Source organism: Bufo bufo, chromosome 5, assembly GCF_905171765.1.
Source record: "Bufo bufo chromosome 5, aBufBuf1.1, whole genome shotgun sequence".
NCBI lineage: Eukaryota > Metazoa > Chordata > Amphibia > Anura > Bufonidae > Bufo > Bufo bufo.
In genome coordinates, this window is record NC_053393.1 from 488,796,902 (window position 1) to 488,815,209 (window position 18,308).

General features: G+C 39.5%; 1 protein-coding gene across 1 annotated transcript in view; it reads right to left on the reverse strand.

Annotated features, from left to right (window-relative positions):
- The window catches only part of ADARB2 (adenosine deaminase RNA specific B2 (inactive)), a 761,328-nt gene that overhangs the window by 325,355 nt on the left and 417,665 nt on the right, over nucleotides 1-18,308 (reverse strand). Inside the window, exon 4 of the mRNA XM_040434228.1 lies at nucleotides 11,624-12,534. Coding sequence (XP_040290162.1) covers nucleotides 11,624-12,534 — 911 coding nt within the window. The remainder of the gene's footprint in view (nucleotides 1-11,623; nucleotides 12,535-18,308) is intronic.

Genomic DNA, 18,308 nt, shown 5'->3' on the forward strand with positions numbered 1-18,308 from the left:
ACTTATGCACGTCTAATCCCAGATGTACAGTATATCAGAGGGTTTTTTCACCCCAGTAAGCACAAAGCCATATTTGTGGCCTAAATGTGACACTCACTTATGCACGTCTAATTCCAGATGTGCACTATATGAAACAGATGTATTTTTTTCACCCCAGTAAGCAAAAAGCTGTATTTCTGGCCTAAATGTGACACTCACTTATGCACGTCTAATCCCAGATGTGCACTATATGAACCAGAGGCTCCACCACCACCATGACCGCGTCCCTTATGAGATGTTTGCCTCATAGTTAGCGTTCACAAAGCAAAGTAAAAAGTGGTTAAGTCTGTTAAAAATAATTAACCGCCAATAAAAACCCTGATGTAGGGTATTGCACTCTAAAAAAAATTTTTTAACTCTATATGACAGCGGTATTTGTGGCCTAAATTTCACAATAACTTATACACGTCTAATCCCAAATGTGCAGTATATCAGAGGTTTTTTTCACCCCAGTAAGCACAAAGCCGTATTTGTGGCCTAAATGTGACACTCACCTTTGCACGTCTAATCCCAGATGTGCAGTATATCAGAAGGTTTTTTCACCCCAGTAACCAAAAAGCCGTATTTGTGGCCTAAATGTGACAGTCACTTATGCACGTCTAATCCCAGATGTGCAGTATATCAGAGGGATTTTTCACCCCAGTAACCAAAAAGCCGTATTTATGGCCTAAATGTGACAGTCACTTATGCACGTCTAATCCCAGATGTGCAGTATATTAGAGGGTTTTTTCACCCCAGTAAGCACAAAGCCGTATTTGTGGCCTAAATGTGAAAGTCACTTATGCACGTCTAATCCCAGATGTGCAGTATATTAGAGGGTTTTTTCACCCCAGTAAGCACAAAGCCGTATTTCTGGCCTAAATGTGACACTCACTTATGCACGTCTAATCCCAGATGTGCAGTATATCAGAGGGTTTTTTCACCCCAGTAAGCACAAAGCCATATTTGTGGCCTAAATGTGACACTCACTTATGCACGTCTAATTCCAGATGTGCACTATATGAAACAGATGTATTTTTTTCACCCCAGTAAGCAAAAAGCTGTATTTCTGGCCTAAATGTGACACTCACTTATGCACGTCTAATCCCAGATGTGCACTATATGAAACAGATGTTTTTTTTTTCACCCCAGTAACCAAAAAGCTGTATTTCTGGCCTAAATGTGACACTCACTTATGCACGTCTAATCCCAGATGTGCACTATTTAAAAATGAAGTATTTTTTTCACCCCACTAAACAAAAAGCTGTATTTCTGGCCTAAATGTGACAATCACTTATGCACGTCTAATCCCAGATGTGCACTATATGAAACTGATTTATTTTTTTCACCCCAGTAAGCAAAAAGCTGTATTTCTGGACTTGCAGACATGCAGATAGCCTGTGCTGGTGCACAATCGTTGCATAAAATGGCTGCCGATTATGTATTGATATTGACTAACTGAAGGAAAAAAAGTTTGTTTTCAGTAGTAGTTGGCTGAGGGCAGGCTTAAAAAAATTGTGCACTGCACCCACAAAACACATTTGCTCTAGATCGCTGAGTAAAGAAGCAGTTATGAATCTTCATAAGTTTCCTCCCTGATCTATCCCTCACAGCAGCTGCAGCCTCTCCCTACACTAATCCGAGCAGAGTGACGGGCGGCGCTACGTGACTCCAGCTTAAATAGAGGCTGGGTCACATGCTGCAGTTGGCCAATCACAGCCATGCCAATAGTAGGCATGGCTGTGATGGCCTTTTGGGGCAAGTAGTATGACGCTTGTTGATTGGCTGCTTTGCAGCCTTTCAAAAAGCGCCATAAAAATCGCCGAACACCGAACCCGAAGCCGAACTTCGGGTTCGCTCAACTCTAATGGTTACAATATAGACATTGATGTGGATGCTGCATTGGATCTACTGTACATGAGCTGAGGAGCTGTAGGCTTTAGACCTCTAGAATCACTGATATCACCATGCAGAAGTGAGGTAATGAATGACATCATTTATAATATTCAGCAGTGGCATCAAGACATTTATTACAATAGGGAACTGCTTTGCTTCGAGAGGACAGCTCTCTCTTCTTTTTTTTTTTATGCAACATGAAAATACAAAATTACACATACAAAGAAAAAAAAAAGTTACTCCCCTCTTCCCTCTCCAATTTCCTACCCCTGTTTACTCCTACTACACCTACCAGACAATAAAAAAATATACATACAGAATAAAATGGGACATTAAAGAGAAAACGTCATCCATGTAATTTTTTCTTAAAGAAGTTGAGTCGGGGGATTATCTTTGTAAGAAATATTATTTTCCAAAGGCTCTAGGCCCTCTCATATTCTAAATACTATGGGAGTCATTTATTATTCTGAAATACGCCCATATTAGGCATATTTCAGGCAGAGATCCTGCGACTTTTCCCCGCTCACACCAGGTCTAATTAAGTGGGTGTGGCGTGGGCGGGAAGGGGACGGGCACGTAGGCCCATCTCATTTACCATTTTTAATGCCTGTTTTATGCGCAGAAAAAGGTCTAAATGTAATACAGCAAGGAAGCCGTCTTACATTTAGAACTGACTGAGAATCCGCTGAAATTATGAAGAGGCCGGAGCCTCTACATAACCTCAGCAGATCCACCCCCAGAGATGGGGTTTATTAAAATGCTGGTCTTAATAAATGTGCATCTATCTATCTATTTATCTATCTATCTCTCTATCTATCTTTCTATCAGTCTATCTATCTACTGTATGTATCTATTTTGTCTATTTCTGTCTGTCTGTTATTCTGTATCTATCTATCTATCTATCTATCTATCTATCTATCTATCTATCTATCTATCTATCTATCTATCTATCCCAAATTACAAGCAGCACTGTAGTATCAAGAAGAAGCAGTGTGTCAGCAGCTGATAACTGATCTATCCATGTTTCTCCAGTTTCTCCTATGCAAAAATAATTCTCCTCAGAAAGAGAACCATCTCCCCAGCGCCACCTATTGGAAGTGGCTCCCTATGAACCGAAATCCAACTTTTTAACAAGTCTCGGAATTTGACAAGTGGATATAGCCTAGCCACATATCCATCCGCAGACAGTTGTTTCGGGTGCTTTACCCTCATCAATACAGAGTAGGATTCTGGCTGGCTTAGTGCAATACCTTTAATGCTGTTACGGCACGGCGCTAGATCTCCATAAAGAGACCAGTCCTGTATGGAGAGGGAGGGAGATACCTCTTTGTTTTTCTATGGAGCATTGCGAATAAGTCTCCATATCCTGGATTGCTTTCAGTAAGTCTTCATATAGAATTGGTCTCTTTAAGGAGATTCAGCACGCTGCCTAAGATCCAAGTTCTCATTAAAGTAATGTTAGGTGCTGTCTGCATTAATGAAGATGTTTGCATGTTCAGAGGGGTTGTATTCTGTACATTTGCTTGCTATTCTTTGAAATTAATTAAGACAGCTAAAGCAGCTAACACAAGATAAGAGTGTACAAATTCCCAGTTATTTACACCTTGTCATCACATAAGTGGAAATTAATATAAGACTAGGACAGAACATGTTTTTGTGGTATAAATGTTGCTACAATTTTGTCTGATCAGCCGTCAAGGTCACAATGTATTTCCCCAAGATGTGGTAGATGCCTTTCTAAAAGTCCCTATACACATTAGATAAATGTTGGGGGGAATTTATCATGAAGGTAATATTTGAAGTGAGTTTTAACTTGAGTCTGCATCAGCAGAAATTGTGTAACATTTATCAAACAGCACACATTGCTAGTAAAATTTGACTCATCTTTAACCCCTTAAGGACTCAGCCCTATTTCACCTTAAGGCCATTTTTTGCAAATCTGACCAGTGTTACTTTAAGCGCTGATAACTTTAAAACGCTTTGCCTTATCCAGGCCATTCTGAGATTGTTTTTTTGTCACATATTGTACTTTATGAAATTTACCAAAAATTTGTAAAAAAATAGAAAATTTCCAAGTTTCAATTTCTCTTCTTCTATAATACATAGTAATACCTCCAAAAATAGTTATTACTTTACCTTCCACATATGTCTACTTCATGTTTGGATCATTTTGGGAATGATATTTTATTTTTTGGAGATGTTACAAGGCTTAGAAGTTTAGAAGCAAATCTTGAAATTTTTCAGAAATTTTCAAAAACCCAATTTTTAGGGACCAGTTTAGGTCTGAAGTCACTTTGCGAGGCTTACATAATAGAAACCACCCAAAAATGACCCCATTCTATAAACTAAACCCCTCAAGGTATTCAAAACTGATTTTAAAAACTTTGTTAACCCTTTAGGTGTTCCACAAGAATTAATGGAAAATAGAGATACAATTTCAAAATTTCACTTTTTAGGCAGATTTTCCATTTTAATAATTTTTTCCAGCTGCAAAGCAAGGGTTAACAGCCAAACCAAACTCAATATTTATGGCCCTGATTCTGTAGTTTACAGAAACACCCCATATGTGGTCGTAAACCGCTGTACGGGCACACGGCAGGGCGCAGAAGGAAAGGAATGCCATACGGTTTTTGGAAGGCAGGTTTTGCTGGACTGTTTTTTTTTGACACCATGTCCCATTTGAAGCCCCCCTGATTCACCCCTAGAGTAGAAACTCCATAAAAGTGACACCATCTAAGAAACTACACCCCTCAAGGTATTCAAAACTGATTTTACAAACATCGTTAACCCTTTAGGTGTTCCACAAGAGTTATTGGCAAATGGAGATTAAATTTCAGAATTTAAATCTTTTGGCAAATTTTCCATTTTTATCCATTTTTCCCAGTAACAAAGCAAGGGTTAACAGCAAAACAAAACTAAATATTTATGGCCCTGATTCTGTAGTTTACAGAAACACCCCATATGTGGTCGTAAACTGCTGTACGGGCACACGGCAGGACGCAGAAGGAAAGGAATGCCATACGTTTTTTGGAAGGAAGATTTTGCTGGACTGTTTTTTTTTACACTATGTCCCATTTGAAGCCCCCCTGATGCACCCCTAGAGTAGAAACACCCAAAAATTTACCCCATTTTAGAAACTACGGGATAGGGTGGCATTTTTGTTGGTACTAGTTTAGGGTACATAGGATTTTTGGTTGCTCTATATTACACTTTTTGTGAGTTTTTATTTTTTGTTATTTACAACATTCATCTGACAGGTTAGATCATGTGATATTTTTATAGACCAGGTTATCGCGGATGCGGCGATATCTATTATGTATACCTTTTTTTTATTTATGTAAGTTTTACACAATGATTTCTTTTTTTAAACAAAAAAAATCCTGTTTTAGTGTCTCCATATTCTGAGAGCCATAGTTTTTTCAGTTTTTGAGCGATTGTCTTAGGTAGGGTCTCATTTTTTGAGGAATGAGATGACGGTTTGATTGGTACTATTTTGGTGGGCAAACGCCTTTTTTATCGCTTGCTGTTGTACTTTTTGTGATGTAAGGTGACAAAAAAATTGTTTATTTAGCACAGTTTTTATTTTTTATTTTTTACGGTGTTCATCTGAGGGGTTAGGTCATGTGATATGTTTATAGAGTCGGTGATACCTAATATGTCTACTTCCCCCCCCCCTATTTTTTACCAATTTTTTTTAACTTTATTTGGGGAAAATAACATTTTTGTTTATTTTTACTTGAAAATTTTGTTGAGGGGAAAACTATATTTTTTCAACTTTTATTTTACTTTATTTTTTGTCCCACTTTGGGACTTCAACTTTTGGGGGTCTAATTCCTTTTACAATGCATTCCAATACTTCTGTATTGGAATGCATTGGCTGTATGAGTAATACAGTGTGTATTACTCATACAGCTAACGGCCTGTGAGATCCAGGGGGCTGGATCTCACAGGCTCGTCACCGGAAGGCAGCGCAGATGCCTAAGGAAGGCATTGCGCTGCCTTCTATGCCATCGGGTCCCCCCTACAGCCGCATGGGGACCCGATGGCACCTCCGATCACCGCCGCCGCATAAGGTAAAAGCCGCAAACCGCAGGTCTGAATTGACCTGCGGTTTGACCTGCGGTCACGGGACCCCCCCCGGCGTTGTGACAGGATGCCCGCTGAATGATTTCAGCAGACATCCTGTTCCGATCACCGCCCACAGCACCGGAATCTAGTTTTAAATTTAGGATGTACCGGTACGCCCTGGGTCCTTAAGGACTCGGAAAACATGGCATATCGGTACTTCCAAAGTCCTTAAGGGGTTAAAACTAACACCATTGACTAGAAATGTTACTCCAGTTTTCCGCACCACCCTCCTACTGGGGTGACTTTGGGACTTTTTTTCTGCAACTTTCTAAAAAAGTCCCAGTCATAAATCTGGAGTGAAACTTTCCCACCATCTTTTTAAAACTGGAATGAGTGATATAAAAATGCAAAAAGTTGCATGATTGGTGAAATGGGTGCATCTAAGGCCTCTGGGACAAGATGGTCAATCGTTCATAAATGAAGATTTTCGTGAAGAATCAATGTTTGGGCCGTCTGTTTTTTGTCCTTTGTGGTCTTCCGTGTTCCACAGACACTGCTAGGCTGAAAGTTAATTTCCAGAACATCTTCTACCAGTGGTCTGTAATAACCACAGCATGGCATCCATGTCGTGTCCGTGATTTTCATGGACCTATAGACGTAATCATGTACAATATAGGGGGTTTCCATGGTGTCATCACGGACCCATGGTCCATGGAAAACCATTGATGTGGAAATGTACACATAAAAGTCAATGGGTACATGTCGTCGGAGACCACGTCTGTGATTCACTGATGTGTTAAAGAGGCCGAATACATCTTTCTTGAGATGTTACTACACTTTCTATGCCAACAATTTAATGTTGAGTTAATTTTTGAAATTTTTTAAAAGTCTCAGTTTATAAATCTGGCTTAAATCAGCTTGACAGACTGACAACAATCGCTTTCCTAAATGCAAAATCTCTCTAAATGTTTGAGCACCAAAAAATTTCAAAACTCTATTTTGAGACTTTTTGAATCCAGAGTTTTTTTGATGAATTTTCCCTAGAATTTCTGGGAGTTTCAAGACTTTCCTTGACAGTAGGTATTTGGGGAAAAATGATTTCAATATACCAGTTTGTTTGTACCCACAGGAGCTGTCATTGCCAGAGGAATCTGGCATGCTTCTGCTTCTGGAGCAGCGTCTGTGCAAATGGACAGTCGCTGCTCCCAAAGCGGAAGTAGATCCTCATGCTCCACTGCTAGGAGGAACAGCACAGGCATTGTCATAGATTGTCAGGAACAGATGATATACCGTACAGTACAGACCAAAGGTTTGGACACACCTTCTCATTCAAAGAGTTTTCTTTATTTTCATGACTATGAAAATTGTAGATTCACACTGAAGGCATCAAAACTATGAATTAACACATGTGGAATTATATACATAGCAAACAAGTGTGAAACAACTGAAAATATGTCATATTCTTGGTTCTTCAAAGTAGCCACCTTTTGCTTTGATTACTGCTTTGCACACTCTTGGCATTCTCTTGATGAGCTTCAAGAGGTAGACCCTGAAATGGTTTTCACTTCACAGGTGTGCCCTGTCAGGTTTAATAAGTGGGATTTCTTGCCTTATAAATGGGGTTGGGACCATCAGTGGCGTTGAGGAGAATTCAGGTGGATACACAGCTGATAGTCCTACTGAATAGACTGTTAGAATTTGTATTATGGCAAGAAAAAAGCAGCTAAGTAAAGAAAAACGAGTGGCCATCATTACTTTAAGAAATTAAGGTCAGTCAGTCAGCCAAAAAATTGGGAAAAACTTTGAAAGTAAGGGCTATTTGACCATGAAGGAGAGTGATGGGGTGCTGCGCCAGATGACCTGGCCTCCACAGTCACCGGACCTGAACCCAATCGAGATGGTTTGAGGTGAGCTGGACCGCAGAGTGAAGACAAAAGGGCCAACAAGTGCTAAGCATCTCTGGGAACTCCTTCAAAACTGTTGGAAGACCATTTCAGGGGGCTACCTCTTGAAGCTCATCAAGAGAATGCCAAGAGTGTGTAAAGCAGTAATCAAAGCAAAAGGTGGCTACTTTGAAGAACCTAGAATATGACATATTTTCAGTTGTTTCACACTTGTTTGTTATGTATATAATTCCACATGTGTTAATTCATAGTTTTGATGCCTTCATAGTCATGAAAATAAAGAAAACTCTTTGAATGAGAAGGTGTGTCCAAACTTTTGGTCTGTACTGTATGTCCAGTCCTGTCGATCAAAAGGCAAGTGGGCAGTTCTTCACTTGTAGGGACAGCCCCTCACAGGTAAAGAACTCAAGCTAATGAGACAAATCGATTTGTTACAATCGATTCCCTCATCTCTATATAAGACTTGGACAGGACATATTTTTGTGGTATAAATGTTGCTACAAATGACACAATGTGTTTTTCCTTGATGTGGTAGATGACTTTCTAAGGCTACTTTCACACCTGCGTTCGGGTGTCCGCTCGTGAGCTCCGTTTGAAGGGGCTCACAAGCGGCCCCGAACGCATCTGTCCAACCCTAATGCATTCTGAGTGGACGCGGATCCGCTCAGAATGCATCAGTCTGGCGGCGTTCAGCCTCCGCTCCGCTCAGCAAGCGGACACATGAACGCTGCTTGCAGCGTTCGGGTGTCCGCCTGGCCGTGCGGAGGCAAGCGGATTCGTCCAGACTTACAATGTAAGTCAATGGGGACGGATCCATTTGAAGATGACACAATATGGCTCAATCTTCAAACGAATCCGCCCCCATTGACTTTCAATGTAAAGTCTGGACGGATCCGTTCAGGCTACTTTCACACTTAGAATTTTTTCTAAGTTATAATGCAGACGGATCCGTTCTGAACGGATACAAACGTCTGCATTATAGGAGCGGATCCGTCTGAGCAGACATCAGACGGACCCGCTCTGAACGCTAGTGTGAAAGTAGCCTAAGGCTACATGCACACGACAGTGAAAAATGGACATGTGGTGTTCATTTTTTTTTAACAGCCATCATACGTCCATTTTAAGACCAATGAATGTCTATGGGTTTATTCACATGGCAGTTTTTTTTAACGATCAGTGAAAACCGTATGTAAAAAAATAGAACATGTTCTATCTTGTCCGTTTTTCACTGACCGACTGCCACCATACAATTGAATGGGTCCGTTTTTAACGTCCATTTCTCTGTACAGTTTATCCGTTTTTAACAGACTTTTTTTTGTGTGCATGTAGCCAAAAAGGTTCCTATACACATTAGGTAAATGTTAGCTAAACGCTCAGATTTTTAGTGAGATTGCCCTAACACATAGAAGGGACTTTTTCTTGAGGGAAGGTTTAGCTTTGCAGGAGTCTGCATTGCTGTAAGTTGCACTAGAATTTATCAAATGTTGCATGATATTTGGTAAATTTGGTGCATCTTTAAGCCTAACACCTTGAAAGAATGAGAAGATTTTTGGGACCTTAAAGGTATCATATTGTTGTCAGCCTGTTGAGCTGATTTAAGCCAGATTTATCAACCGTTGAAAAATGGATGAATTTGACCCACCCTTCTGAGAACACCCACAGGATGGTAGGCTCCCAGCTAAAATAATGTCCCCCATACTGTAGGAATTTTTTTTTTTGCTGCCACCAGCTAAAATAATGCCCCCATGTAGGCCCCCAGCTAAATAAATGTCCCCCACAGTGTATATAATTTTTTTTAACTGCCCCTAGCTTTAATAATGCCCTCAATGTAGGGCCCCATCTTAAATAATGTCCCCCATAGTGTGTTTCTTTTTTGCTTTATAATGTCCCCAATGGTTTATATAATGCCCCCATAGTGTCCCGCAGCCCCCCCCAAAAAAAACAACAAGCCCTCACCTTATCCACTTGCTAGCACTGTAGTAGTCTATTTTCTCTTCACAGAACAGGACCTGCCGAAGGTGCGCGATGACGTCACTGCGCGCTCCCACGTGGTTATGTCACCACGCAGATCGCAGGTTCTTTTGGCAGGTCCTGCTCAATGAAGAGAGAAGAGACTGCCGCACCGCGAGCAAGTGGATGAGGTGAGGTTTTTTTAACCCCTAAATGGCCTGTGTACCCATTTTTAACGGCCGTTAGACGGGTGCACTCCTGTCAATCGGCTGTTAAAAATGGTCCTATTGATTTCAATGGGGTCCGTCCAGCCATGAAAACGGCCAAAAATAGGACATGTTCTATTTTTGGATGGATGCTATTCACTGGCCGTTGAAAGAACAGCCATGTGAATAGCCCCATAGACTTTCACTGGTGCTAAAAATGGCCGTGTGACGGCCGTTACTTAGATGGCCTAAGATAGTTCTATTAACTGAGCACCTAACAAACATAAGAGAGTACAAATTCACAGTTATTTACACCTTATCAGAGCAGTGGAAAATAATATAAGACTTTGAAAGGAGCAGCCAATTTTTTGAAGAAACACAAATGAAAACTTGGAGATCACAATTAAATTATTTTACTATATATTTGTATTATATCCTTCCAATATTATTTGTGAAATATATAAAACATAAAGGGGCAGATTTACTAATACTGTCTAAAAGTAAGACAGTGTAAACCTGGACTAGACAATCTTAAAGGTCGTCTGTCACACCTTTATCAGCATTAATCCAGCTGACATACGCACATCTCGCATGTAATGCTGTTGGTCCCATTTCCTAAGTTGGCTGCAATCTGTAGAAAATCACTGTTTGATAATATATAAATGAGCCCCTTGGTCTCTTGCCCTGCAGTCTTGTGGGAGCGCGTTCGGCACATATGCTGTACAGGGATGGGGCACATGGCAACAGGGACGTTTCGGCAAGGGAGCGACAAAGGATTATTAAGGTTTGTATTACCCCTTTTGTTATTTCATACAATTGGAAGTAGTTTCATGAAGATAATATTTTTAAAGGGCATGCCCACCTTTAATATCAATTTATAGTTTAGCTATAGATGTAATTGAAACCACATTTAATTACTTAAATTACTCCAAGTAAGCCATAAAGGAATTGCGGGGATAAAATATAAAAAATAAATATATATATATACTGTATATACAAATGAACTAAACGTGTACTGTATCATAATGTAGATACAAAAGAGAGAAAATGTGACCTGCACTGAAACACATTTGCATGAGACATGGTTTTGTGTATTGTTAATTGATACTATATTGGTGTGATGTATTGCTGGTTTGTATTACTTTGGTGTTGTGTATTGTTGTTTGGTGTTATGTATTGCTGGTTTATATGATTTTGTTGTTGTGTATTTCTAATTGGCAATATTACTGGTTTGTATTATTTTGCTACTGTGTATTACTAGTTATTATTTTGTTGCTGAGTAATGCTGGTTTGTTTTATTTTTTTCTGCTGAGTACTGCTGGTTTGTATTATTTTGCCGTTGTGTCTTGCTGATTTGTAGGATTTCGGTGTTGTGTGTTGCTGGTTTCTGTTATTTTAGTGTTGCTTTGCTGTCTTTTTTTAATTACAGTATATTAGTGTTGTATACCAATTCCACAATTTTAGAGCACCAACACTAAGCATATAAGACATTTAGCAGCTTATCACTGAAGACACTTAGTCAACTTAAGTATTTAATCACATATTTCACTTGTCCTCACAGTCTAGACCATGATCTCTTACCTGTGATAAGTGGTTACATTTACTCCTGTTGGGTATGTGGCTGGTCAGCTGAATATTGAAGAGTGCCTGTAGTGCAGCTTGCGCAGCTTGGGCTTTGGCCAACTTCTTGCTCCGTCCTGAACCTTCAAATGTCCTCCCATCCACTCTCATTGCCATCACAAAACATTTTATATGCTGCTTCTCCACAGTTTCTGAAAGGCAGACATACCTCAGCCCAGGTCTCAGCTCATTTAACATCACCACTGGGTTCTTCTCACTCTCAGCTGCGGATGCCATCTTGTGCTTGCTTTGTTTGGTATGGCCCATTAAATCCAACGTGTGACAGAGTAATCTCCCATGTCGAGATACATATGCACTGGAAAGCAATTCATTATTAACTGGGCTATAGCCTGGGAAGTGCTCGCTGTGTGTAGATGGTTCAAACTCTTTGAACAGAGTATCTGGGAAGTCTGCCTGGTCAGATGTGAAGTCAGTTGATGGGCTGATGCAGTTTCCCATTGCAAAATGTGCTTGGCAAGCATTTGGAAACTGAACAAATGATTTTAAAGCCAACTCAGCTGCCCTCATTTTTGCTTTCTTTTTTGTAGGTCCACTGCCCTCAAAAGTGAGTCCATTTACTTCCACTGCTACAGAAAACTCCGGGGCGTGTACCGGGCCAGTCTGTGAAACTATTCTGTATTGCAGATCAGGTTTTAATTCATGAAGCTGAACAAGAGCATTTTTTGGTGTCACTGACCATGATAGTTTCTTTAGTATTATCTGTAGTTTGCAGAAATGCCCACCATTACCTTCCTCCAATGGCCTCTTTCGTTTGAGACTGGTTGGTCCAACCTTCGGTCTGTCAGTAGATAAGGCCAGGTCCTCTCGGTTCCTAACATTTCGGTTTTCCTTTACCTCTGCACTGCTGGTACCTATTTATAAGGAAAACATTTGGTGTCATTATAAAAGAGATCATTTAAATGTAAAATTATGAAATATCACCAGTTTATGGACTGTCATCAGATCTTTTTTACATGAGTATTTGAAAGTAAATCTATTTTTATTAAATAAAGTTTGTTTTTAGAGTCATTTTGCTGTTCCTTTTTACATTTTCATTGTTATGTTTATTGAAAATATAAAAATTTTGCAGTTTTCACACTGACCCCTGAGCTCTAACAATAAACTGACTTACTATTTTATGAAAATCACTTGTGCTGTGTACACTGGGGTCGGGTCAGCAGTCATCTTATTATCATCAGCATGCAAGACTGCATTTAATGGTAACTTCTCTATTATAAGGATGGAGATTGACAACATAAGGTAACACAATTGGCAATAATTGATGCAGTCAGCTCAGTTGCAACCCTCCTACACCATGACCGTTACAGATGTCATAGAGCATGCCCACAACAAACTAGAATTGTCATAAACCTTTGCTCCCATTCCAACTGCAACAAATTTAGAAGTTTTAAAAAATAAGTTGCAGACATCACTGCATTTGGAGGATTTATAACAAAAACTGGAGATGAGAACCTGAGATTTTGAGTGATACAACTCAGAATGTGTATCCTTTGCAAAGACTTTTTACACTATACAGATATGAGTCAGGGTTAGGATTTCATCAAATAACTCAGTTGAAATCCATTTCCAAACACAAGCCATCTAAGACCAATGTGCAGATTAAATATCCAAGGGTGTTTTATTTATTTTTTTAACTGTTAAAATCCTCCTACTTCATCTTGCAGTTTTCTTCGCCTGTAAAAATATAAGGAAAACATGAAGGTGTGAATTAGAAAGTTTTTTTTCTGGCTTTGAAAGAGAAGCAGAAAATTGGAGTCGAGATGAGTGAAACAGCCTGCACGCTTCAGTTGATTCAGGATTCAAAAGATTTTCACAGTATCAAGGTCCAAATTCACCTTGTGAAATAGAAAAATAAGGTTGATGATAAATAATCCCTGTTACAACCCACAAAGAAATAATGCAGTTTTAAATACTAAAAATATTGGGGATATTTATTAAGACTGGAATTTCAAATGCCAGTCTTAAAAGGGTTTTCCGGGACTAACTAATTGATGACTTATCCTTAGGATTTTGTCATCAATATCAGATCAGCAGGGGCCCTAGGCATAACATTCTGTAGTTCTGTTCGCCTTCCGACCAGACTGATCATTAGTGGATCCTATTGACTTGTAAAAAGGCAAATGAGAAAATGATACTCTTTTCCATTTTCCATCCTATTTTGCTGTTCCTTAGATATGTGATTGCAGTTTGCTGGTGGCCCACTGCATAAGGGGTTAATGTGCTGTCATATTTCATTGTGTATCCCAAAGTCTGTGAACAGGGAGGAAAGAGTTAAGTGGCCAGCCTCCTGGCTAAGTTGAAATGTAGTTGCTAGGTGTGGGCTGGCCCCACCCTAGTTTTTCAGAAGCTGCTGTGTACTTAGTCAGTGAGTAGTGTGTGTAAGTGGAGCCTGGTGTGGAGACAGAAGTACAGAGAGAGAGAGATCACCTCAGAAAACAAGCAACTGTGAGCAGGGAGCAGTGAGTAGAACAAAAAAGGTCTGAATAGACAGGAACCAAGCAAGAGCCTCTGAGAGAGAAACTTAACTTAAGAGAAAGTAGAGCAGACAATACAAAGGGTGAGTGCTGGAAAATACAAGCCAGTGACATTTAACACATGCATATTGGTTGTAGACTTCACTGCATTGTGGATGGGAAGAGAAGTTGCAGGCACCCTACCACACTTAAGCGTCAGATTGGCGATCTGCTAAAAGGACTACACCCTGCTGGAAGTATTGTAAAGATACATTGAATTAAGAGAATATTAAGAGAGAAAGATTGCACTACTTGGCCGAATTTTGGAAGATTGTGCAGAATATCTAGAAAGAGACTCAGAGGAGATCTCTATATTGTTTATCCTCTTGGCTCAATGTATCTCTGAGAATACTAGGTTATAAAAAAAATAATAATAATTTTGCTATATTCTCTCACGAGATGTGTATCCTATATGTGCCTATATGATGTCTCCTAATGGTTGTGTTGTGAATTTCAGCCTGTCATAGATTTTACTAGCATGTTGCCATATTGTATTGAATTTGTTTCATAAGAAACTGGACTCCTTAACAAAATAAAAGAATTGGTAAGGATGGATACGTCTATAAGTTGAAAGATCACAAATTTTTTGCAAAGCTTAGTCTCTGTATGCACGGTTGGGGTGATTTCTGGTGTGCATGTTTGAAGATGTATTCTCCCAGAAATTTGCAACCATATGCCCGCACAGTTGCCTAACTCTTCCATTGACTGCTAAAAATTGAGGTAAAAACTGGGGTAAAATAGAAAACCATATAAATCACAGAAAAAAATGCACCAAACGGATATGCCACTGACTATACTGGCTAGTCAAAAATGCAGATATTAAAAGCTGAGACTTTTGCCAATATATTCCTGTCAGGAAAATATCGGAGCCCATCATGCACCACGTCACGGTCACTCAGCATGGCAAGGGGTCCTACCACTACGCTAACTATGGTGTGAACAAGGTCTGAAGGTGATGTAATCCAGCTCACAGCCAAGCTTCCACACAACCGCATAGCAGGACAACTAGTGCAATGTGAACAAAGCAAGACTGTAAGCCACACCCATATCAGACCATGTGATGGAGGTTACCAGATGCAAAGGATTGTTTAAATGCCAGGTAAAGGCACATACACTACATATAAAATAAAACAAAATCACAGAAATATCGTGTCAAATATGGGGGAACTGATCAAACCCCAAACACTGTAGCGTGTTTTTCATTGGGGGAGCAGTTCCACCGCATGTGGACCGCCTATGCGGTGGGACTGCGGTCCACATGCGGTGGGACTGCTCCCCCAATGAAAAACACGCTACAGTGTTTGGGGTTTGAGCAGTTCCCCCATATTTGCCACAATATTTCTGTGATTTTGTTTTAAAATAGAAAACAACCCACAATTCTGCCAGTTTTTTTGGGGTTTTAATATCATGTTTACCGTGAACAAAAAAAGACACAACATCCTTATTCTGCAGCTCAATATGATTACAGCCATACCAAACTTGTATAGTTTTTATTTTGTTTCATTGCTTTTTAAAAAAAAATAATTTTTTTTTAAATAAACTTTTTCTTTGCATCACCATTTTCTGACAGCCATAACTTTTTTATATTTTGGTCTACAGAACTGTATGAGGGCTCGCTTTTTTCAGAACGAACTGTAGTTTTTATTGGTACCATTTTTGTGGTAGGTGTGACTTTTTGCTTACTGTTATTCAATTTTTTTGGGGGAAAAAGGTGATTAAAAAAATGCCAATTTTTTTTTCTGTTATGGCATTTGATTTAATTTTGATCCCTTGTCCTATTCACCCTAATAGAGATATATTAGGGTGAATATGATTTTGATGCACTCCCTGCTAAGCTGTGTACAGCGCAGCAGGGAGGTTACTATGACAGTCCTGGGAAGCCTCAGCAGGCCCTACACTGTCATGGTAACTGATTGGCGCCCGGCTATTTCACTGTGGGTGCTCTCAACGGTAGACAGAGGGAGCTGCATCCCTTACCTCACAGGTGCCGCGATCATGGCATCTGACGGTTAAATGATGGGGTTCAGTGCGATAGTCATTCCCCGTCATTGTGGCCGTGTGCCTACAGTATTATACAGCTGACACCCGCTGCATATGGAGCTCGCTCGCTACAGCAGCCTGATGCATACAAATCCAGGTGCATAATGCTGCACATGTATGGCATTATGCCTTAAAGCATAAAATGGTCTGAAAAAAAATATTTTTGGTAGCAAATGCCTGCCGGCACAAAGATTGCCTGGGGTCATGTGATACTTCTTCATCTTTACAGTCTTCTGATCTGAAAAAATAGCAGATGCCATTTTGAGAAAGTCATCTGAATTGAATTGCCAAAAATTAGAATTTGACCCGAATCTTTGGAAAATTTGGGCTGACTTCTATTTGTTTAGCACCAGTTCACTCATCTTTACATACTGGTAAATATACAGTTACAACAAGCAATTCTCCAATGGCCGTCTCCTTTTCTGGATGCAGGTTTGCTTTTGTACATTTTGAGCTGTTTTTTGTGCTAGAATAATAAATCTCCCGGTCTAAATAAATATGTGCCTTACTCCAAACAATTATACGTTTAGTTCTGGTTTTCCACCAAAAATTGATTTACTCCGTGAAATGGTTTCAGGCATGCCTGAGACTTGGAGTGGAATTTCAACAACTGTAGAAAAAAAACCTGATTATGTTCATTTGTTGTGTGTTTACATTTTCTTATATGAATTTTCTGATAATTAGAATTCTGTTCCCGTGCCGCCACATAATTACGTTTAACACAAAATTGCGGATTTCAGCTAATAGAAGACAGTTTCACTAGGGCAAAAATGTGACAGCCAACTGATTAGCGTTCACATGATATTAGACGCTCGTTATTTCTATTTTGCTTTTTTCAATTTACTAATAACAGTAGCAGCAATGGAATGCAATATTCACTTCCCAAGATTAACATGCGGCACGATATGATATACTATAATACGTACTAACGAGGTAGCATTTATATGTCGTGTTAATTACTGCCAGAGTCATTTAAAACCTACATTGTTTTTTTTTTACTGTGAACCTGTCACAGTACAGGGCCATTAAGACGCCAGGGCATCATTTAGGTCAGGGATGCTCAACCTGCAGCCCTCCAGCTATTAAAAAACTACAAATCCCAGCATGCCCTTATGGCTGTAGGCTATCCAGGCATGCTGGGAATTGTAGTTTTGCAACAGCTGGAAGGCCACAGGTTGGGCATACCTGATTTAGATGTTATAAAAGTAGCTGCCACCAAATGCACCCAGCAAACTGTTGTTCAAGAGGCCCAAACCTCATTTGCCACATGTACAGTGGGGTACATGAATCGCTCCTTGTCATTCATTAACCACCTCAGCTCCCCTAGCTTAAACACCCTTAATGACCAGAACACTTTTTACAATTCTGCACTACACTACTTTCACGGTTTATTGCTCGGTCATACAACTTACCACCCAAATTAATTTTACCTCCTTTTCTTCTCACTAATAGAGATTTCATTTGGTGGTATTTCATTGCTGCTGACATTTTAACTTTTTTTGTTATTAATCGAAATTTACCGAAATTTTTGCAAAAAAATTTCATTTTTCACTTTCAGTTGTAATTTTTTTTTTTTAAAACTACATTTCTATATAAATTTTTCTCGAAATTTATTGTTCTACATGACTTTGATAAAAAAAAAATGCAATAAGTGTATATTTATTGGTTTGGGTAAAAGTTATAGCGTTTACAAACTATGGTACAAAAATGTGAATTTCCGCATTTTGAAGCAGCTCTGACTTTCTGAGCACCTGTCATGTTTCCTGAGGTTCTACAATGCCCAGACAGTAGAAACACCCCACAAATGACCTCATTTCGGAAAGTAGACACCCTAAGGTATTCGCTGATCGGCATAGTGAGGTCATGGAAGTTTTTATTTGTCACAAGTTAGCGGAAAATGATGATTTTTTTTTTTCTTACAAAGTCTCATATTCCACTAACTTGTGACAAAAAATAAAAACTTCCATGAACTCACTATGCCCATCACAAAATACCTTGGGGTGTCTTCTTTCCAAAATGGGGTCACTTGTGGGGTAGTTATACTGCCCTGGCATTTTAGGGGACCTAATGCG